This window comes from Lactuca sativa, chromosome 5, assembly GCF_002870075.4.
Source record: "Lactuca sativa cultivar Salinas chromosome 5, Lsat_Salinas_v11, whole genome shotgun sequence".
NCBI classification, from domain to species: Eukaryota; Viridiplantae; Streptophyta; class Magnoliopsida; order Asterales; family Asteraceae; genus Lactuca; species Lactuca sativa.
Genome location: NC_056627.2, coordinates 289962414 through 289987090, shown reverse-complemented (window position 1 = coordinate 289987090; position 24677 = coordinate 289962414). Strand labels below are relative to the sequence as shown.

The 24677-nt window shown below is 37.2% G+C and overlaps 2 protein-coding genes across 2 annotated transcripts; one reads left to right on the top strand and one right to left on the bottom strand.

Moving 5' to 3' along the window:
- Nucleotides 1–5839: 5839 nt before the first annotated feature.
- On the top strand, nucleotides 5840–6873 carry LOC111910309 (PRA1 family protein F3). The gene has a single exon (XM_023906129.3). It carries the CDS (start codon nucleotides 6040–6042, stop codon nucleotides 6592–6594), a length of 555 nt encoding a protein of 184 aa, XP_023761897.1. The 5' UTR covers nucleotides 5840–6039; the 3' UTR covers nucleotides 6595–6873.
- Nucleotides 6874–11747: 4874 nt separating this feature from the next.
- On the bottom strand, nucleotides 11748–13091 carry LOC111910071 (uncharacterized). The gene is made up of 2 exons (XM_023905863.1): nucleotides 12560–13091; nucleotides 11748–12373 (listed from the first exon to the last, which is right to left on the bottom strand). The coding sequence occupies exons 1-2, from the start codon at nucleotides 13089–13091 to the stop codon at nucleotides 11748–11750; spliced, it is 1158 nt and encodes a 385-aa protein (XP_023761631.1).
- Between the last annotated feature and the right edge of the window lie 11586 nt (nucleotides 13092–24677).

The window sequence follows — 24677 nt, the reverse complement described above, 5'->3', positions numbered from 1 at the left end:
GAAAATTTTTCGGATTGTCACATAATACCCACCTATTACAAAATCATTTGTTTATGTGTTGTCAATTTTTTCATCTAGGTGTCTCTGATTTCTCTGTATAATGTTGTCTAGATCGTCTTTTAATCTACTCAATCTGTATGATTATTCTTGTGTAAGCTAACACCCTCAAATCTCCATGTAACGACCGAAAATACAACCAATTTTAAATTTTTCAAAAACATCTCGATTCCAATAATTCTTTACAAAAAGGTTTTCAATACAAAACATTTATCGTATTCCCAGAATCATAACACCACAAAATCATGAGGAGCGGTACGATCACGCCTTCGCCTTGCCACGATCTCCTGAAGAACCTGAAAAACATGAAACCACAACTGTAAGCCCGAAAGCTTAGTGAGATACCCCCAAAATACCAACCACAAATACCATACACGCATAACATGTCATAACATATTCGATCATAGAACAGTCATGCTCTCCGGGTCTACTGTGGGACTGGTCCGCCGCACCGGCCAACAGTCCACCTGGTCCACCCTCTGAGTCTATCCGCATACATCGAGTCTGCAGTGTGATTGGTCCGCCCGTTCCCGGGCCTTCAATCCACCTGGTCCACTCTCTGAGTCTACAGTATGACTGGTCCGCCCGCACCGGGCCTTCAGTCAGTCTGGTCCACTCTCCGAGCCTTCGGCACGTCTGGTCCGCCCCTATCGGGACCTACAGCCTATCCGGACCGCTCGCTGGGCCTACGGGACAACCGGTCCGCCCTGGGTATCTTGGCCTACTGCACACAGTAGGACCCGCCTCAACCCAACTCCAGTCCAAACATCCATGTGCACATATACATACAATCATCTAACCATTCACAGTTAACAAGCAGATCAACAGATCACATAACATGCCACTCTCCTAACCAGGATACCGACCTAACAGGTCACTAACATAGCATCTCCCTATCTCTCTGGATACCGATCTCAATCAGGTCTCTAGCATATACCATCCTAACTCACAGGATGCAAACATGATAAAGCAGTAACATAATAACAACTACCCGGATCTCAATCCGATAAGGGTCGGCCTTGGTGCCTTAGACCCCGTTGATATAGTGAGGATAACTCACCTCGAAACTGCCGACTGAACAGATAATCCAAGCTACTCCGATCAATGATACGATCTCCACCACTGGTCAACCACCAATGCACTGAACTCAAAACAATAATTAACAATTACTAGAATACCCCTAGAAACCACTGATCCACCCTTGGTCAAAGACAAGGTCAAAGTCAACCCCTGACTGACCCTACTCGCCGAGTCAACCCTCTGACTCGCCGAGTTCCCATACTCAGAACTTCTCTCAGTCCGCGACCTAACTCGCCAAGTCACCCCGAGACTCGCCGAGTCCAACAACTCAGAGTCCACTCGCACACAACTCACCGAGTCATCCCTTGACTCACCGATTCTCGAGTCAACCAGAGAATATCGGAACTCCTCGACAAGACTCGCCGAATCCAAGAACAGACTCGCCGAGTCTAAGGCTATCATCAACCTACTCGCCGAGTTGTTCATACAACTCGCCGAGTTCCAGGCTATCTTCATCCGACTCGCCGAGTTGTTCTTCCAACTCGTTGAGTCCCAGCTCATCTTCAAGCAACTCGCCGAGTTCACCCATGTGACTCGCCGAGTACCACCGATCTGAATCCATTCAGAAGCATTCCAGGCCATGCAAATGATCCAATACATAGATCTAGCCTCATACAACTCATCCATCACGTAAAGTGGTGAACTTTACGTGAATCCAAAGAGATCTAGGCCTATTTCACTTATAACTAGGGTTTGGGACTTGCAAGCTTCACTAAACACTCCAACACAGGGACTTTCATGCTCTCTGATTCTCCTCCCTTCCAGATCTGAGGTAGCAACCTCATATCTAACCTCTAGACTTCCATTTACATCCTTAGACAAGATCCCACAAACCCCAAATTGAAGAAACAACATACAATCAGACCAAGAACGAGATATTACCTCCAATGGACGCCCCCAACTGAGATGAAGTTGATTCCAAGCAAAGCCCCTTGCCCCAAGCCTTCAATTCCACAAAATTCCTTCAACAAACTTCTCCAATGCTCCAATCCACTCAACAATGGAGCTTTTCTGCGATTTAGGGTTTCTGGTACTCAAGAGGGAAATAAAGAGGCTGGGGAAGGAACATAATGTTCCTTATATAGGGCTCAACCCCGAGAATTAGGGTTTTCTCCACCCAGCGCCTACTCGCCGAGTCCATCTCATCGACTCGCCGAGTCGGCTACTTAACACGCGACCAAATTCGCGACTGTACTCGCCGAGTCCATCCATGGACTCGCCGAGTCACTCTTCCTCAAATAACACTTTTAGCCCTTCAACTCTACTCTTTCTATTTCGGGATGTTACACTCCAAAATCATGACAGTTCACAGAATTCTATCGGAGTTTGAAGAAGATGGAAATGGAGTAATCGATAACCAAAACAGAACTAAGACAAATTGGTTTTCATATATTGTTTCGTCTGCAACCGTCAACCATTAGATCGTGGTTACGAATCAGTTATTGGTGAAGGTTCGATTCGTGATGGAAACCAACAAATGAGTATTTCAGTAGAACCCCTTTTCACTCATGCTTTAACTCAAATCGGATCCTGACCAATCAACGTTCAACCCTCAAAGCAAGAACTAGTCGCTCAAATTTAGGAGTATCTCCTCCATCGATCTCTTTTCACACAAGTTTCCTAACAATTTTTGGCGTTTCACAGGTTCCAGTTCTCTCAGTTTCTATCATATTTTTTTTCAAATTTGACGGATTTTAGTACCCCGAATGAATGTTAATTTGATATGTGATAGTGCTCAAATAGATGCACGCAATTTTAGATTTCACTCTACATGTTTGTGTTTATGCCTGTGAGAGACGAGGAGCTAGATGCCGATAGTTCCAAATGTCATGGTGGAAGGCGATGAATGTTAATGAACCAGGGGTAACAATTTTGACGTCAGAGGTGGATTTCAATGGAAAATGATTAGCTTCCAACCAATTCCTAAAATATGGGTGTAGGATTATCGTAGGTTTGTAAATTTCAATTAGATCGTGTGTGTGTTTTATGTTTTAATTTCCATAGAATGTATATGAGTATCTTAATTTCCAAACAATGTGTATGAGTGTGTTTTTGAGTTTCTATTGGAAGAAGACAATAAGAAAGGGGAGAGGGGTGGTAGGGAACGACGGTGGTAACCGGAGATGGAGGAGATAGTGGTTCTTGAATGTGGGTGTGGAAGTTTTGGAGAGTATGTGTAGATGTTTTTTTAGAGAGAGAAAGAGAGGGAGAGAGAGAGAGAGAGAGATAGAGTGAGTCACAACGGCATTTTCGTCATTTTATATAAAACTTAACAGAATATATTAACAAAGTTAGTTGTAAGGACCATTTGTTGCAAAGCTTGCTCCAAAGGTGGCCATCAATGCAATATATATATATATATATATATATATATATATATATATATATATATATATATATATACACACACACACACACACACACACTAAGCGAATCCCCGCGCGTTGCGCGAGAGTAGAATTATATAGTTAAAATAATAACTTTTACTAAATTATTATTTAATACTCCCTCTGTCCCAAAATTATTGTCCACGTTTGACTTTTTATGTCTCTTTTGTTCAACTTTGACCTTAAATATTTTAATTTTTGTTATATAATTTTTTATGCAAGATGTATGAATAGATTGTTTTTTAAATATATTTTCATTGTTACAAGTTTCATCAAAAATTATATAACAAAAATAAAGTTATTTATGGTCAAAGTTGACATGGAAAGACTTCAAAAGTCAAACGTGGACAATAATTTTGGGACGGAGGGAGTATTTCTACTTTGAAACAAAATGTTAGTAGTAAAGCAAACATATAGTTAACATATTAGTTTTATCAAACATTATAGTTTAATTTTTAAGTCATTGTGATACATACAATTATTTGATAATTTTATAAACCGTTTAAAATTGTGTAAATTATATATCAAATGAATAATAATATAACGGGTAACAAAATGTATGAACAAAAATATGAACTGCAACTTTTAGTAACATAAAAATAGAAAAACATCTATTATAACATTTGTATTAAAAAAGATATATATACAACGAATAATAAAAAATATGAAAAATAAACACTATAACTTTTAATAACATAAAAACACTAAAACATCTATTATAACATTTATATTAACTCTTCATATTTAAATCACAAACCTCTTCAAATACATTAATGTTTTTAATGAGCAAAACTTTACAACCTTATAAAAGAAAGGAAAATAAAAAGTTGTTAGTGATTACTAATTAATGATCATAAGTTAAAAACTCTTGAGTTGTAACTAATAAATATAATAAATTAGAAAACTCTTGAGTTGTAGTGTGAGTTTCAAATGAATGTGGTATTTGGAAATGTATTATTATTATTATTATTATTATTATTATTATTATTATTATATTTGTCTAAATAATTGGTTTTGATGCATGATTTTAATCCCTTCAATTATTAAACATAAAGATATTTAATTGTAAATTTATAACATACATAGGTGCATATACATGTTAAACAAATCACACACACACACACACTATATATATATATATATATATATATATATATATATATATATATATATATATATATATATATATATATATATATATATTCGTAAATGTCATATGTAATTCTTGTCGTAGTAATATGGTTAAATTACTTTCATATGAAGAACATATCATGATAAGTCTATCATAATTACATATCAAATGTTCAAATATCTTTTAAATATTGTCTTTTAAATATGTTGAGTAGGATAACCCAACAAAAAAAAATAAACATAATCAAAATAAAAAAACTACAATCAAATAAATAAGAGCATTGGGTGGTTGAATATATAAATAAAGATGTTAGATAAACATACATTTAAATCAAAAAGAAAAAACTAATATTCGTCAACTTTGCTCAAACAAAAAAACATATATCCATTTTATGAATCTTCTTTCTTCATTTAACATCATTCAACCATAGAAACTTGATGACAATTCTTCATTAACCTGCAATCAAAATATTTTTCTTGAAAAAGAAGAATCATAAAGATATTCGAAGCAAAACATTGATGTTTGGAGAGTCACATTCAAGATTGAGTAATACACACAAATCATATATAAATATTAAATGAGAAACTGAATATAAAGAAAGAATAGAAAAGCTTCATTTGTTTTGGTTGAAAGAAAAAAAAATCATATTACAATTACCATCGATGCGACATAACTCATTTCTTCAAATCATTATATTTGGATCGTGAATGTTTCAACTATATGAAAACATTTGAATCACAATATCTTCAAATCCTTCTTACATTTAAGATTTTATATAACACAAAAGACACAAAAGATTGACCTTTTTATAGTAAACTTTTCACTAAATGCTAATTAAACATAATATAAGTTATAAAACTTTTAAGTGTTAAGTAATAATTAAGAAAACTTTTGAGTTGCATTAGTTAAAAAAGAGGAGTTTCAAATGAATGTGACTTGAGAAAGTTAAAAAAAAGGGTATCAAATGCATGAAATTCAAGAAAAAAATAATATATATATATATATATATATATATATATATATATATATATATATATATATATATATATATATATATATATATATATATATATATATATATATATATATATATATGAGAAAATTTGATAAACAAAAGTACCATTTGGGAAATTTTATCTATTATGAATTTCTTAAACGTGTAGAGGATATTTAATTTCTCTAAAAGGACACTTAAAAGAAAATTAGAATATAGAAGTAGGGTATTTGAAGCAATTTGTTTATTTAACAGAGTGACGCGCCTAAATCAATGGAGATCACATGCGAATCACCTCTACGCCCTGATCTCCCTCTCTATTCCACCGCCCTATTTCAGGCACCAACTACTCCCAACCCTCGCCGCCGTTTCTTCAACTGCCGGCGATAATGACGACGTACGGCACGATTCCGACGTCATCTAGCGGAGGTACGAATCTCGAATTCCTAACTCGCGCAAGAGACCGCATACAAACAGGACTAGGCACCCGACGGCCATGGAAGGAGATGTTCAACCTCGCTTCGATCAACTTTCCTCAAAGCGTCTCCGACGCGTTTTCTCGAATTAAAACGAACATTGGATACTTCCGCATGAACTATGCTATTGTTGTGCTCATTATTTTGTTCCTGAGCCTGTTATGGAATCCGACCTCGTTGATCGTATTCACGGTGTTGATGGCGGCGTGGTTGTTCCTCTACTTCCTCCGCGACGAACCTCTAACGATTTGTCAGAGTGTGATCGATGATCGTGTGGTGCTTGGGCTTCTATCTGTTGTTACGATTGTTTTGCTGCTGCTGACTGACGCCACGATGAACATACTGTTGTCGATTTTGGGTGGACTTGTACTTGTTGTGATTCACGCTGTTTTGAGGAAGACGGATGACTTGTTTTTGGACGAAGATGGCCTCGAAGCAGGGGGCTATCTAGTTGCTTCTTCACCGTAGAGAAGGTATTTTCTCAGTGTCAATTGCAGCTCTGTGTTTGTTAATTTCCTGTTATACTGGTAAATTGTGTTCATTAAGTGAGAAACGTGATTCGTGATTCGAGATAGGAGGAGCTGCTGATTGTTTTTTTTTTTCAAACGAAATTACTTCTGTATCTACTTGAGATTATGTTTGTGCACGAAAGGGTAATTCCAATTTGACCCAACAGAGTTGTTTGTAGATGTATGCTTTATATTCAAATCAAACATTCTTTTAATAAGTTTGTAATTCCTTCGATTAGTTTAATCTAGCACGTCATAGAACTCAAAATAATAATAATAATAATAATAATAATAATAAATCAACAGTTTCGAATTGATAAGCGATTATCTTATGATTAAAATCTTCTAACAAAATCAAGTGGTCTGATCACTCTTCGTTGAATTATCATATGATTAAAATCTTCTAACAAAATCAAGTGATCTGAACACTCTTGATTGAATTATCTTATGATTAAAATCTTCTGACAAAATCAAGAGGTTTGATCAGGTAACTCTTGGTTGAATTGATAAGCGATTATCTTATGATTAAAATCTTCTAATAAAATCAAAAGGCCGGATCAGGTAACTCTTGGTTGAATTGATGGGCTATTATCTTAATTTGGTAGTGTTTGTTTTCATTGAAAAAAAAAATCTTTTTTCACTGTTTGATGTCAGTCACGGTCAATCAAGACAATATGTGAAAAAGATTGTTTTTTATTTTTATCGGAAGATACAAAAGTAGATTCTTGAGTTGGAATACCTCCTCTTCTAATACTCCCCCTCCGCCAGGTTCTCTCCCCTCTAAGCGGGGCAAGTAACGTATTTTTTGAAATAACGTATTTTTTGAAAATACGAAATATATTTAAACTTTAGCAAGATCATATGTCTATGTTATGAGCTGAGCTTGAACATATAATTTGGAGGTTCGAAAGTAAAAAAATCTGAAATTAACGTTATTACACATAAAAAATATTTTTTTTCCGCATTTAAACACCAAAATACCTAAAGTTACCGTTCTTACACAAAAAAACCAATTTTTTTTAGCAATTAAACACTAACAATACATAAAAAAAGAATTACAACTCAGTCCGACGACCTTTAAGGTCTTTAAAATCATCAATTACCGATTTTGAATCAATGTTTTCAACAATTTCCCTTTCAATGTAAACCACCAAATTGTTTGCGAAAAAGTCATCTGACATCTTATTGCGAAGACGGTACTTGAATATTTTCATTGTAGAAAATCCCTCTCTGTTGTAGCGGTAGAAACTGGAAGTGTCAAGATTAACCGAACCACTCTATCAAGCAAATAATATGTCTTACGTTTCTGAGTTTCCACAAGTCCCTTGCATAGGTCAGCAATAGTTGATAAACCACTTAGCCTGTGATTCTTTGTCATATCAATATAAAAAATCTCCAATTGATATCGTAATTGAATTCTCTCTTGCTCCGTAAAATCTTCAGGATAACACTTCTCAACAAGAAGACAAATCTGATCAATGTTAATCACTTTAGGGTGTTCTTTTAAAACTAAAGTAGAATTAAGACGTAACAACTCCATCGCCTGATCATTGAATCTACTATTCAACTCGTGTAACTGTTTGTCCAATGTAAATGTAAACAAATCTACTCGATAAAAATGTTCAAAAGTAACATGATTATCTGTTTTTCGAGGCCGGTATCGAGTAGAAGTATATGGAGCATTCATATATGGCATATCTATTTGATGTTTCTCACAAAAAACTGTACATGTGCAAGTAAAGAATCTCATCCGTTGTTTCTGAAATCATTTAGACCTTCTTTGTTGCTGAAACTAACTCCATGACGTTAAGAATATCTTGGGATTTCTTTTGTAGAGCTTGAGAAAGGATATCAGTTTTTCCGATTAGTTCCTTTGTCAAGTGAAGAATAAACACAAACTCATATGATTTCAGGTAACAATAAGCTGCATCAGAATCTCCGCGTTGAGAATAAGTAGTAGATACGTCATCAATTATTCCTTGGAGCACAACACGAGTACAATCAAACATGTTAAGCAAACTACAAACGGAACGAAGATGAGAACCCCAACGTGTATCACCAACTCTTGTTAATGTCCCAACTTAACAACTTTTATGTCTTAATCCATTAAGACACATATCCTAACTTCAGATTTGACCATTATAGAATGTCTTAACCCATGAAGTCACCGAATTTAAGTCTTTGCATGGCTAGAGAGGGCTTAATACATAAAACTCTAACTTCCACAACACCTTAAGTCACTTAACTCATGCATAGGCCAAGGGAAATGATCAAGCAACCATTTTTATGAATCTAAGCACTCTAATACATCTAAAAGGACAGCCAATATGCTCTGGAGTACTCCATACTCACAAAGGTCCAAGATTTGGGACAAAAAGCCCATAAAAACCCATCTATGGAGATCTAGAAAGAACACCAGCAATGTATATACTATATACCTTCAAAAGATGCACAAGATGAATGAGTTTTAGGATCTACAAGCTTGCAAGCAACATCACCTTCTTCAAGGACCTTCTTCTTCCACGAATGCACAAAATCTCCAAAAGACTCCAAGAGCCTCACTCTAAAGGCTAGGGTTCGGTAGCTAGGGTTTAGAGGGAAGGGAGGCTGATAAGTAATGTCCAATGGAGGCATAAGGTGGATTAAATAGGGATCAAATCCTAAATTTTAGGGTTTATAGCCTGAGCTAGTACGCCTACGTACCACATGTATGCCCAACGTACTAGCATGAGTTTCGCATTTCCAAGGCTCGATCATGTACGCTGCACGTACCTCACGTACGCCCAACGTATGAGCTGAAATGCAAGGTTTTTGACATAAATGGCCAAATATGAAAACTTTAATTAAGCCAATGACTAAAATATAAATACATGAAAACCATATGTTACATTAATTTTACTTAATCTATCACTATATATTTAAAATGTTCTATAAAATTATCTCCATTTAATTGATCATTTTTTAAACACACATCATATTTTATAGACATCGAATGGAAATAGATGTTTTTATATCAGCAATATAGGCCCAAGCTTATGAAATTGTTGATCTTGTAGCGGTTCAATGACAATAGTTTGGATTTTGTATAAATTCTTCATTTGAAATTACCTCTATCGAGTTTCATATTAATATATTATGATATTTATTTACTATTCTATTCAACAAAATGAATTCATAATCATGCGGTTAAGACCGATCTAAACTAGTCCATTATGTATATGATTCATCATGCTATCATTTAGACATAAAATACGAAGTTATAATAAAGATTGAAATTATTATATAATCGTTATAAATTTATATTTCATAAATAAAATATCATTAAACATTTAATAGAAATAATTAACTAGTAAATAAATTAAAAATATTTAAACTAAAATGTAATTAAGAGGTCAAATGAAATATAGTTAGAAGATAATGGGGTTAAATATACTAAACATGATGATATATTGACCATTGGATGAAAAAAACAAATCATTAGATTCAATGGTAATAGTTTATAAATAAAATAAATCAAACAATAATAAGCTATAAAATAAGCTTCCAATGAAAATGTTCTTAAATATTAGTCTTTTACTTAGGGCTTATTGAAGCCTTTAAGCCTTAACTTTTAATAAACGTTTGATTTAAACAAAAAACTTTGTTTTTTTAGAGCGGATAAATTTTATTAAACAAAACGGACTAGTAAGAAACTAGTCAAGCAAAGTAAACAACAAGCATAAATAGCAAGTTGGGGGTTTTGAAACCAATCGGCCCAATTTAAGTTTTTCTTAGACCTGGTCTTACACCAAAAAAAGATTTTAGGAATGGAATTATCAAATAAAACTGCCGGCCTCGGAACTGAAGAAGCAAAAATCTGAGAATTCTCGTAATTTCAAACGTGCCACCAAAGAGAATAAAAAACTCTGTCCATCCAATGTTTAGTCTCTCCAGAACATCGAATAGAAGAAAAGCAAATCAACTAATCTTCAAATGAAGCAAACAAACAGTTATCAAACCCCCACCATCTAAGGACCTTAGCAGAAAGGTCCACAACCAAATGGCAACTAAAGAACAAATGATATCTGTTTTTAGAAATGGAATCACATATAGGGCAAAGCAAGGACGAGACATCCAAACCCCAAGCTAAAAGATTATGGAGAGTAGAAAGCTTACCAAGAGCCAAACGCCAAGAAAAATCATTAACCTTTATTGGTACCAATTTACTCCACTTAGTCTTAGTAGAGGAAGAAGGAAGAGTTTTTTCATCAATGAAAGATCTAGCGGATGCAACCAAGAACTCCCCCAATCCAGAAGGATTCCAATACCCCCTGTCAGAAGCATGAGACAAAGAAACATACTCCATCAACCGATTAAAACTACCCCATTGAAGAGATTCAACACCTCCTAAGAGATATGCGAAAAGAAGAAAGAAAGGAGTCATGCTCTATTTTTGCCTGAACCGTGTTTTTCTAACTCTAGATTAAAAAGACTCGCAAACTAACTTTTAAGAGAAGAGCCACCAACCCAACTATCACTCCAGAATGTAGTAGAAAACCATTCCTAACCTTCTTAACACAAAACTACATTAAGTCCAAGCCTTTATCCTTCAAATGATTAACTTCTTTCAAAATATCTAGCCACATCAAGGCACTCCCCTTAGGCAAGTGACTACCAAAAAACCCTTTTTCACCATGTATACATTTAACCACTTTCACCCAAAGGGAGTTTGGGTTATTAAAAAAAATGCCAAACCCACTTGAAAAGAAGATCTCTATTCAAATAAAAAAGACTACTAACTGCCAATCCTCCATTCTTTTTGTGAGATAATTTTTTTTCCAAGCAACTCAACTCGTTTTTTTTTCATCCAAATAAGCTCCAATGAAAAACTTATTTCTTATAGCCTCCAACAAATTCAATATGCCAATAGGAGCCTTATACAAAGACATAAAGAAGGTGAGAAGAGAACCCAAAACTGACTTGATTAAAGTCAGACTACATCCCATCGAAAGAGTTTTAACTTTCCATTTTGAGGTTTATCCACCACCTTTAAAAAAATATCTTTCCAACTCGAGAGCCGGGACATATTCAATCCCACTATAAGCCCTAGATAAGGAAAAGGAGTCTTCATAGTCATACATCCAATAACAGAAGCCAAATCTTCAACCTGCGAAATAGGACCTCATAACCAAGAAGCTTACTCTTATTTAAATTAATTTTCAAACCCAAAGCTAAAAAGAAACTGTGAAGCACCCGAACGATGTTTTTGACATTTGAATCCTTCCATTCACCCACAAAAATAGCATCATCCACATAAAAAAGATGAGATAAACAACAGCTGGAAGAAGAATCAAGAGAAATGCCACAAAAAAGACAATTATCAACTACTTTTTGAAACGCCACATGTAAACTCTCCATGACCAAAATAAACATGAAACAGGATAATGGATCTCCTTGTCTCAACCCTCTGAAGAGTTGGAATTCTTCTATGGGAGAGCCATTAACCAGAACCGAACCCCGGGAAAAGGATAAACATCCTTGTATCCAGTTTCTCCATCTAACACCAAACTCCATCCTACTCATAATATCAAGAAACTCCCACCTCACCAAGTCATAGGCTTTTTCAAAATCAACTTTGAAAACCATGTCCGATTTATTTTTGAACTTACACCAAGATAAAACTTCGTTCATAATAAAAGGACCATCAAGGATTTGCCTACCTTTAATGAAAGCAAACTGCTCCTTGCTCACAAAGCTATCTACCACAAAAAATCAACCGATTAGCAATAATTTTCCCAACTATCTTATATTGACAACCAATAAGACTAATAGGACAAAAGTCCTTGACATTTATAGCATCAACCACTTTAGGAATAAGCACAAGTACCAAAACCTTCTAATAAATTCAAAAGAAAACCCATCCGGATCCGGAGATTTATCCATACCACAATCCCACACAGCCTTTTTGATCTCTTCAAAAGAAACATCAGCTTCCAAAGCAGCAACCTGCTCAAAAGACAAGATATAAGTAAAATTATGTACAACTGAAGCCATAGGAGTAGTAGGCTTGGCGAACCTGACACTAAACTGATCAAGGAATTTAGCTTTGACAGTCATTAGGTCATCCATCCAAACACCATTTTTAAAAATATCGCGAATAGCCATCTGTTTCCTAGAATTATTGAGAATACAATGAAAAAACTTAGTATTATCATCACCCTCGATAGGCCACTTAATTTTAGCTTTTTGAGCCAAATCATCCATATCTTTCTTCTCAATACCCATCAATTCTTTAAACAACATCCTCCTATTCTCCAAATTTGTCGAAGTTGCACATCCCGGATCAACTTGCTTGTCGAGAACCAACAACTTCTTAATCAATTCATCTTTATCATTGAGCCGATCAACTCTAACTTGCATGTTCCACTCCTTAAGATTTTTCTTTAAAACTTGGAGTTTCTTTTTTAGAGAAACCATCCTATTCTCCTCTACCACCCTATAATTCTTCAAGAACCCTCTACCACCTTCTCAATGTTGTCAACTGAAAGCCAAGAATCAAAGACTCTAAATAGAGACGGACCATAATCACAAACCCATTCTTTTAAGAGAAAGGGACGGTGATCAGAAAAATGGCGATCCAAAACTACCCCCGAATATTATGGAAAACATCCAATAGACCTTCAGCAATTAAGAACTTATCAAGCTTGCTCATTTTTGAACCCGATTTAACAGCCCAAGTAAAGGAATTTCCACCACCGGGACATCAAATAAAGAATTATTAATAATAAAACTATTAAAAACATCTATATCGGAGGGTTGAAAACCAACCCATACCTCTCATAATCAAAACGAACTTCATTGAAATCCCCCATAATGATGACTTCACCCTCCCAATCAGCAATAACATGAGAAAGATGATCCCAAAGTTTTCTTTTTACTAAAGCCAATTATGGAGAATCCATGAGAATCACTAGTAAACGATATTTAGAAGGTCTTCAAATACCCTATACAATAATAAAACTAGTATCAACAAACACTTTGTGTTTCAAGAACAAAGACTTATTCCAAACACAGAGGATACCCTTGATAAACCTCTTGCCAAACTACACGAATATTCAAAACCATTGTTTCCCCACAAAGATTGCACAACTCCCTAATCAACTTTGTCTTCGGACCCTACCTCATTCCTTGAATATTCAAGGATAAATAATTCATAATAAACCATTCGAGCCTCCATACACCTCAATGATCTACTGAATATTTTTAGAACAACCGTCCATAGCATACCCCATTGCTTGACCAATATCAATAAAAGTGTTATGCTCTTCAATAAGAGAAAATCCTTTAGGTTTTTTAACAATAAGATTTGATTCACCAAAAGAAGATTAAGATTCACCTGAACTGTAACGCCTGTGTTTCCGGGCTTGCCATTTTTAGCAATGTAATAGTCTAGGTTAACCTTTGTAACCCGTTTTGAAATAATAAAAGTGTATTATTTGAGTATTATGTGTTTTGTGCTTAATTGCTTAATTATGTGGTTTGATTAATTAAGAATAAAAATAAGCGTCAAAATTAAAGTGTAAAATAAACTTGATATCTTTGGATAATGTTGTAGTAGTTGAAATGAGGTTTCCGAATATGTATAGAACGCCCAAATCTGACTTCGTATGAGGAAGTTATGATTTATCGAGGTTTCGGCTTAGTAGTGTGCAGCCCGAAATACTCGATTTGAGATCGAGCGGTTTTTAGTCGAAACAATCTAAACGAGGATCGAAGGTCTCGTTGTTGGTATCGAAGCGATGAAAAGTTAGGCGAGAACGGACGTCAAACGAAGAAGTTATGAATTTATAACGAAGTTTTTCTGTCCCGGCCTATTAAAAATAAATAATAAAAATAAAGTTAAAATTAGCCGACGGAGTCTAAACGAAAGTTGTAGAGCGTAGTCTCACCTTCGCGTGGATATAAAGAACGTCGAAAACAGAGTTCGTATGAAGAAGATATGAATTTCCGAAGTTTATTAAATAATTTGTATTTAATTTTAATTGGAAAATCCGGCATTATCCGAAGGGGAGTCAGCGATCCGATCCGAAGTTCGCCCCGCGTACACCGAAGATGTCGACATTCGCAGCAAGTGGCTTCGGATGACGAACACAGTGACGAATTCGGACCAGTACGCCCAGCGTACTGGCGTACGCCCCGCGTACTCCGAGGCTCCAGCCTCCTATAAATAGGATGCGAGGGTAGCCGAGTTCTTTTGCTATTTTCTCTCTTCTCTCTACCGTTTTGCATCGATTTGCGTGCCACAAATACCCCGAAGCCCCGATATTATTCTCGAGCCTCGAGGCAAGTCCCGAGATCCCGAAGATCTCGAGAAGTGTGGTTCCCGAGCCGAAGCTCTGCCCGCGAGAAGTTCGATTTTTGTGAAGATCTTCCAGATCTGCTGAGGATTACTACTTCTGCAAGTCGTAGTGCTGTCCGATCATCTTCTGATCAAGTGAGTGTATACTACCTTTCATAAACACGATAATAATACAAGTATGGTTTGAGTGTATTAGGTATATTGTTGTTTATATGTGTGAATGAGTATTCACTTTCTTCTATCTCATAAATATGATTTATTCTCTATGAAATACGTGTATGTGTGTGTGTGCCTCATCTGTTATTTGGAATATGTATTGATTAAAGCATGCTATACAGGTTTTCAAAACTATGTATAAAAATGTATATTTTATCTACTAATATGCTGGGTAGAACATGGGTAGATAGTTGGTGTGTAATAAAACAGATGAGAGGCCTCGTTGTTGTTTGATTTAGTCATCTAGCGGAGTTTAGATGACGACCACGGACTTTTCTAGATAGTCTTGTGGAAACATTAGCAGGTTCGCCACCTGTAGGTGTTAATGAACTTGGGTGTTCATTCGATGTACTCCATCCCCCTCATGGTTGCCTTATTTGACTTATATTGCTGAGGAACCCCCGAAGCATGTGTTGTCGCCCCGATGAAATATTCTTAGACTAGGTCCCTTATGTTAGTTGTTTTAGGGACATAAAGTGAGAATAACGGGAATGGGTAATTGGGTTATTGTTGGTTGGTGAAAAATTAAATATGATTATTTATTGTGGGTTGAAAACCCTATATGCTCACCAGGCTCCCAAGCCTGAACCACTCAGTTTTAATTTGTATTACAGGAAGTGGCACGAGGGCATAAGATGGATGAACCATCAAGTTGTTTTGTTTACAAGTCTGTATATGTATATATTTGTTGAATGACTTGTAATGTTATCGTTTATGCTTATTGGTCTGTATCGGAACATGACACCCCGAGTTTTGATAATATAATGAAAATACATTTCTTTTATGAAATGCTTTGGTAAACATTGTTTTATCATGTTTTGTTTTTGGGAACAAATTCCGCAACTCTTTCAAATCAAAAGGATTTACTCTGAAATTATTTTAAAAGCATAAATGAAAATCGGTCTTTTCTGGCCGAGATTTTGGGTATGTCACAGTTGGTATCAGAGCATTAGTTTAAGCGAACTAGGAATTTGTAGGATTTCTAGACTTAAACTTAGAATGCTAAGTGAAGTTTTGAGATGTGTGTCTGTTATATTTTAGACACGAGCACTGGTTTATTTTAGGAAAGTTGCCTAAAATGCTTTATGTGCTAAATGTTATATGTTGCCATATATGATATTATTTGTTTGGATCTATGGTCTGTTGCCGACCGGATCTAGAAACCTTATGTGTGTAGGATTCTAAGCGTACGTCTACGATATTAGAACTAGCATGTAAACGTTTCAGAGTGATAAGGAAGATTTGAATATCTATCATGATTGAGGATCTAATTTCACCTTATTCGGTGTGTAGATCAAAATGGTGAGAACAAGAAGTGGAGTTGGAAATGCTGACGAAAACAGGAATCAACCACCAGTGATTGAACAAATACCTGTCGTAGCAGCAGAACCTGAGCCAATAACCATGGCTGGTGTGCAAATGATGATTCAGACGATGTTGGATCGTCAGATGGATGAAACTAGACGGTTGCTTCAACAAAATCGTGAAGAACTGTCAATTCGTGTGGAAGAGCCTGAATTAAATGAAGGGCACTCGGAAGGTGGAAACTTCAGTGGGTCTTTTGGTCAAGCCAACCCACCGATAGTTAGGTAAAACAACCATGATGGAAGGAATGATGGAATGGGATGCAAGTACAAGGACTTTCTAACTTGCAAACCATCGACCTTCAATGGAAAGGAGGATCCGATTGGAGTTATGCATTGGATCTCAGAAATGGAGTTAGCCTTCATGACTTGTGGCTGCAGAGGCAAGTTGCAAACTATCTATGCAGTGCGTCAGTTCCGAGGTGGAGCCGTTCGTTGGTGGAACACTCTAGGGAAGACGTTGAGCCCTAATGAGCCACTGCAATTTTCATGGGCAGAGTTCTTGGTGCAGTTCAAACGTAAGTTCTGCTCGGATCAAAATCTATTGGAACTAGAGAACAAGTTTCTGACATTGACGAAAGGCAGCATGTCAGTTGATGAATACACCAATAACTTCACCGATAAGATGGAGTTTTCCTTGCGTATCGTCCCAGTCGAGCTGACAAAGGTGGACCGGTATGCGAAGGGACTCCCATGGGAGTACGAGGTGCCAGTACGTCAGGCACATACTCTAGAGGCAGCTATCTGGGCTGCCAAGTCTGTTGAGAACATGATTAAGGGGAGAACCACCGACAAGGTTGAGGTTGGTGAGAAAAGAAAGTTTGAGGGAACATCTGGTTCCGGTAAGAAAGGCAAATTTTTGAAATCGGATTCGAAAAAGTTTGGAGGAAAGGGAGGCGAAGCGACGTGGTGTGATAAGTGTAAGAAAAAGCACTTTGGGAAATGTAGCGAGGATGTAACCTGCTACAAGTGCGGAAAAATTGGGCATTTTTCCAATGAGTGTCCGAACAACAAAAGGATGTGTTTTGGTTGTAATGAAGAGGGGCATATTTTGAAAGACTGTCCGAAGAAGAAGGAGGCAGCAAAGCCCAACATTCCACCAAAGCCGAAGGCGAGAGCCTTCCAGATGACACTTGAGGCCGCGAAAGATGAAGTTGATGTCGCTTCAGGTACCTTTCTTGTTAACGAATTACCTGCTCAAATTTTGTTTAATTCTGGAGCCAACTACTCCATTATTTCGCATGAGTTTGGTAGAAAACTAGCTTTGCTTGTTGATAGACTAGATAATGCTTCATTAGTCGAAGTTGCTAGTGGCAAGTTTGTACCTGTTAGCCATCGTATGAAAAACATCTTAATCGACCTTAATGGGAATAAGTTTCACGAGGAATTATTGCCTATCGAACTTAATGGTTTCGACATCGTGTTGGGACTGGATTGGCTTAGCGCCAATGATGCCGAAATATTGTGCAAGAAGAAGATAGTTAAAGTAAACCCGCCTGGGAAGGATTCATTTATGGTGTATGGGGACAAACGCAAAGTAAATTCTGGAATCATTTCTCTAATGAAAGCCAGAAAGTGTTTGACCAAGGGATGTACATCATATTTAGCATTCGTGATCGATGCTAAGAAGGAAAAGAAGGTGATGCAGAGTATTCCAGTGGTGTGTGATTATCCGGAAGTATTTCCCGAAGATCTTCCTGGATTACCACCTGATAGACAAGTGGACTTCAGAATAGACTTGCTACCAGCAACCACGCCAATAGCAAAAGCACCTTATCGATTAGCACCGACGGAGATGAAGGAGCTGATGATGCAACTTCAGGAGTTATTGGACAAAGGTTTCATTAGACCTAGTTCATCGCCCTGGGGAGCTCCGGTGTTATTCATGAAGAAGAAAGATGGAAGTATGAGAATGTGCATCGATTAGAGAGAGCTGAACAAGGCAACAATAAAGAATAGATATCCGTTGCCAAGTATTGATGACCTATTTGATCAATTGCAAGGTTCGAGCTATTTCTCGAAGATCGATCTAAGGTCAGGATATCATCAGCTAAAAGTAAGAGAGCAAGATATCGAGAAGACTGCATTCAGAACTAGATATGGACACTACGAGTTCTTGGTTATGTCGTTTGGACTAACTAATGCTCCGACAGCATTTATGGATTTAATGAATAGGGTTTGTAATCCTTTCCTTGATAAATCCGTGATAGTGTTCATAGACGACATTCTGATTTACTCGAAAAGCCAGGAGGAGCATGGCAGACACTTGCGAGAAGTGTTAGAAGTTTTGAAGTAGGAGAAGCTGTATGCAAAGTTCTCCAAATGTGATTTTTGGATTCGTGAAGTCCAATTCTTGGGTCACGTGGTCAACCAAGAAGGGATAATGGTTGATCCAGCAAAGATTGAAGCTGTAATGAAGTGGGAACAACCGAAAAGTCCCACGGAGATTCGAAGCTTTTTAGGATTAGCCGGATATTACCGAAGGTTTATCCAAGGCTTTTCTTCGATTGCTACTCCATTAACAGCTTTGACCCACAAAGGAGCTACTTATGCTTGGAGTGATAAGCATAAATAAGCATTCGAGAAGCTAAAGAAGAAGCTATGCGAGGCACCGATACTTTCTTTACCCGATGGAGTTGAAGACTTCGCTATTTATAGCGATGCGTCTGGGGTTGGATTGGGTTGTGTTTTGACCCAAAGAGAAAAGGTGATAGCATATGCATCTCGACAGCTGAAGGAGCATGAAAAGAATTACCCGACTCATGATTTGGAGTTGGCAGCGGTAGTTTTCGCTCTGAAAATATGGAGGCATTACCTCTATGGCACGAAGTGCAAACTTTTCACTGATCATAAGAGTCTCCAATATCTCTTTAATCAGAAAGAACTGAATATGAGGCAACGACGCTGGCTAGAGTTACTTAAAGACTACGACTGCGAGATACTTTACCACCCCGATAAAGCTAATGTTGTTGCTGATGCTCTCAGTCAGAAAGTCAATCTTGAAAGGAAAAGGCCAAGAGCGTTGAGAATTGAAGTTGTCTCAACCATTGTGGAAAGTATAAAGAAAGCTCAAAGCGAAGCTTCTGAGAAGAATGACCGAAAGGAGGAACGTTTGGGTAAAACGTTAGTGTTCGGTGTAAACAGTCATGGACTGAAGGTATTCCAAGATCGTATTTGGGTACCTAAGTCAGGAGGAATTAGGGATCTTCTGATGGAAGAAGTTCACAAAACCATGTACTCGATTCATCCCGGTAGCACTAAAATGTATAGGGACCTGAAACCCTACTACTGGTGGCCGACGATGAAGCTTGATGTTGCAAAGTATGTGGCCGAGTGTGTGACTTGTGCGAGAGTCAAGACACAACATCAGAAACCGTACGGGAGTTTAGAACCATTGCATGTGCCTATGGGTAAGTGGGAAGACATTGCTATGGATTTTGTCACTAAACTACCCAGAACAAAAAGTGGTCACAACATGATTTGGGTGGTCGTTGATCGATTCACTAAGAGTGCGCATTTCATAGCAGCCAAGGAGAAATGGTCTATGGAGAAGCTTGCGAATTCTTACGTGAAGGAAATTGTGAGGCTTCACGGTGCTCCGTTAATGATTGTATCGGATCGTGATAGCCGTTTCACCTTGAGGTTTTGGAAAAGTCTACAAGAGGAATTGGGTACCAAGTTGTGTTTAAGTACAACTTACCATCCGCAGACTGATGGTCAGAGTGAAAGAACGATACAAACACTTGAAGATATGCTGAGAGCATGTACCTTGGAATTCCTAGGTAATTGGGATAAACATTTACCATTGGTAGAATTTTCCTACAATAATAGTTTCCACTCGAGCATTAAGATGACACCTTATCAAGCTTTGTATGGACAGAAGTGTCGTACACAGTCTTGTTGGCTTGAGGCTGGGGAAAAGCAGTTTATGGGACCGGAGATGGTTCATCAAACTGCTGAGAAGTTGAAAATAATTAGGGAAAGAATGTTAGCAGCTCAAGATCATCAAAAGAGCTATGCTGACAAGAAGCGAAGACCGATGACTTTTGAAATTGGAGATTCGGTTTTGCTTAAAGTCTAGCCGTGGAAGGGACTTATAAAATTTGATAAAAGGGGAAAGTTGAGTCCAAGGTTTATTGGACCGTTTAAAGTTCTTCAGAGGATTGGGAACCAAGCTTACAAGCTCGAACTACCAGAAGAACTGAATGGAATCCACAACACTTTTCATGTGTGTTATTTGAGGAAGTTCACGGGAGAAGTTCCCGACATAATTCCAATTTCTGAATTGAGAATTGATGAGAACAAAAGGTTGATTGAAGAACCAGAGGCAATTGTTGACCGAAAGACTAAGAAGTTGCGACGCAAAATGGTTGGGTTAGTGCTTGTCCGATGGAAACACATGAATAGGCCGAATCTCACCTGGGAGACGGAGAGTGACATGTTGAGTCGCTATCCGCATTTGTTTGTTGATGTGTGATTCCGGGGACGGAATCATTCTAAGGTGGAGAGAATAGTAACGCCTGTGTTTCCGGGCTTGCCATTTTTAGCAATGTAATAGTCTAGGTTAACCTTTGTAACCCGTTTTGAAATAATAGAAATGTATTATTTGAGTATTATGTGTTTTGTGCTTAATTACTTAATTATGTGGTTTGATTAATTAAGAATAAAAATAAGCATCAAAATTAAAGTGTAAAATAAACTTGATATCTTTGGATAATGTTGTAGTAGTTGAAACGAGGTTTCCGAATATGTATAGAACGCCCAAATCTGACTTCGTATGAGGAAGTTATGATTTATCGAAGTTTCGACGTAGCGGTGTGCAGCCCGAAATACTCAATTTGAGATCGAGCGGTTTTTAGTCGAAACAATCTAAACGAGGATCAAAGGTCTCGTTGTTGGTATCGAAGCGATGAAAAGTTAGGCGAGAACGGACGTCAAACGAAGAAGTTATGAATTTATAACGAAGTTTTTCTGTCCCGGCCTATTAAAAATAAATAATAAAAATAAAGTTAAAATTAGCCGACGAAGTCTAAACGAAAGTTGTAGAGCGTAGTCTCACCTTCGCGTGGATATAAAGAACGTCGAAAACAGAGTTCGTATGAAGAAGATATGAATTTCCGAAGTTTATTAAATAATTTGTATTTAATTTTAATTGGAAAATCCGGCATTATCCGAAGGGGAGTCAGCGATCCGATCCGAAGTTCGCCCCGCGTACACCGAAGATGTCGACATTCGCAGCAAGTGGCTTCGGATGACGAACACAGTGACGAATTCGGACCAGTACGCCCAGCGTACTGGCGTACGCCCCGCGTACTCCGAGGCTCCAGCCTCCTATAAATAGGATGCGAGGGTAGCCGAGTTCTTTTGCTATTTTCTCTCTTCTCTCTCCCGTTTTGCATCGATTTGCGTGCCACAAATACCCCGAAGCCCCAATATTATTCTCGAGCCCCGAGGCAAGTCTCGAGATCCCGAAGATCCCGAGAAGTGCGGTTCCCGAGCCGAAGCTCTGCCCGCGAGAAGTTCGATTTTTGTGAAGATCTTCCAGATCTGCTGAGGATTACTACTTCTGCAAGTCGTAGTGCTGTCCGATCATCTTCTGATCAAGTGAGTGTATACTACCTTTCATAAACATGATAATAATACAAGTATGGTTTGAGTGTATTAGGTATATTGTTGTTTATATGTGTGAATGTGTATTCACTTTCTTCTATCTCATAAATATGATTTATTCTCTATGAAATACGTGTTATGTGTGTGTGTGCCTCATCTGTTATGTGGAGTATGTATTGATTAAAGCATGCTATACAGGTTTTCAAAACTATGTATAAAAATGTATATTTTATCTACTAATATGCTGGGTAGAACATGGGTAGATAGTTGGTGTGTAATAAAACAGATGAGAGGCCTCGTTGTTGTTTGATTTAGTCATCTAGCGGAGTTTAGATGACGACCACGGACTTTTCTAGATAGTCTTGTGGAAACATTAGCAGGTTCGCCACCTGTAGGTGTTAATGAACTTGGGTTTTCATTCGATGTACTCCATCCCCCTCATGGTTGCCTTATTTGACTTATATTGCTGAGGAACCCCCGAAGCATGTGTTGTCGCCCCGATGAAATATTCTTAGACTAGGTCCCTTATGTTAGTTGTTTTAGGGACATAAAGTGAGAATAACGGGAATGGGTAATTGGGTTATTGTTGGTTGGTGAAAAATTAAATATGATTATTTATTGTGGGTTGAAAACCCTATATGCTCACCAGGCTCCCAAGCCTGAACCACTCAGTTTTAATTTGTATTACAGGAAGTGGCACGAGGGCATAAGATGGATGAACCATCAAGTTGTTTTGTTTACAAGTCTGTATATGTATATATTTGTTGAATGACTTGTAATGTTATCGTTTATGCTTATTGGTCTGTATCGGAACATGACACCCCGAGTTTTGATAATATAATGAAAATACATTTCTTTTATGAAATGCTTTGGTAAACATTGTTTTATCATGTTTTGTTTTTGGGAACAAATTCCGCAACTCTTTCAAATCAAAAGGATTTACTCTGAAATTATTTTAAAAGCATAAATGAAAATCGGTCTTTTCTGGCCGAGATTTTGGGGATGTCACATGAACCTTTTCTCCACATTCCTTTTTCCTTTCCATTAGCAGTTCCACCAGATACAGTAGCAACCCCCATTGAGGCTTGATCAACATGGGCGACATCAGCCTGCTATCGCTGAATTTGTTGTTGATGTCACCGTTTCTTTTGTTGTTGCACCGAATGAAAAGGCTAAGAACCTGCTGTCGGGACCATACCAAAATCATCATCACCAACTTTATAGTTTTCTTGTTGTGAATTTGAAGGACTTTCCCGATGATATCTATCGAGGGGGGGGGGGTGAAACCAAGTGGGTGAGACAATTCTTCATCAATCAAGATCTCTCTATTTTCTTTTTCTAACAAATTGTGAATACCAAACGGGTCCTCAGAAACCCTCTCCTCCTGATTCATCTAGAAATCATCATCACCTTATTAGAAAGTACCTGCCACCCCTTAAGATTTATCATCTTCCTTCTAAATTTTCTCCACTCTCGAGTCTTCAATTTCTCCTTCCTCTAATTGCACTTGATTATACCCGAGATTTCATTATTCTTGGCCACCTTCTTAGAATCATCTTAAATAAAATTTGGAGCCCAACCTGTTACCTCATTTGCCCTAACCATAAACACCTTTCCACGTATAGAAATCTTGAATGAATCCATAATCACGGAATTCTCAATAGTGGAAATACATAATCTTTTACTATATAAGTTATTGTCATTAGGATTGTCCATATAGAGAACCTCTCGCAATTTCTAGCAATCAAGGAAAAAGTTTTAGAAATGAACGCCAACAGAGGTAACCCTTCCACGTCCACCCAAACCACACGATTTTTAAATTTAAAATCATCTTTCTAATCTTCAAGTTTAACAAACCAAGAACGTACACCAACATGTTGACGAGAATTGTTCTTTGCATGCATGGACAAAAACTCCATGGACACCCATTTTCCTCCCAAATAACCATATTTTATTTCATCAAAACCTTCATTGCCACATATAACTCTCAAATTTGTGAGATATCGTAAGTCCTTCACTTCACCAATAAGAGTGAATGCATAATTCTTATGAATTAAACAGTCTTCCCCGATAACCATTGTTGGTTTTTCATCCTTATTGGCATTTAAAACAGATGCAAATGATTTACCATTACCTCCCATATGAGTGAAATTTTTTTTGAACTTGTTTATTGAAATTATTGTTTACTGTGCCACCTTTTCACCCCTTTGAAACCTAGCCAAATTAGCAATCAACTTCAATTTACCCATCCATATAGTAGTAAGATTCAAAAATAACGTATCAATGTTCACCAGTTTCGAGAATCTGACAAAAGAAAATGGCTTACCCATATTTGACAATCAAGAAGCAATAAAAACATCTAACATCTTCCCATACTTTTCACAAGTATTCCACAATTCTTGTTGGGAAAAATGTCCGAGAAGATTCGTCACATAAACATTATGTCCAATTTTTTCTGTTAGGGTTTCATTCAAATAATAATTAGAAGAGCCGACCCTATTCTTAGGAGCAGCC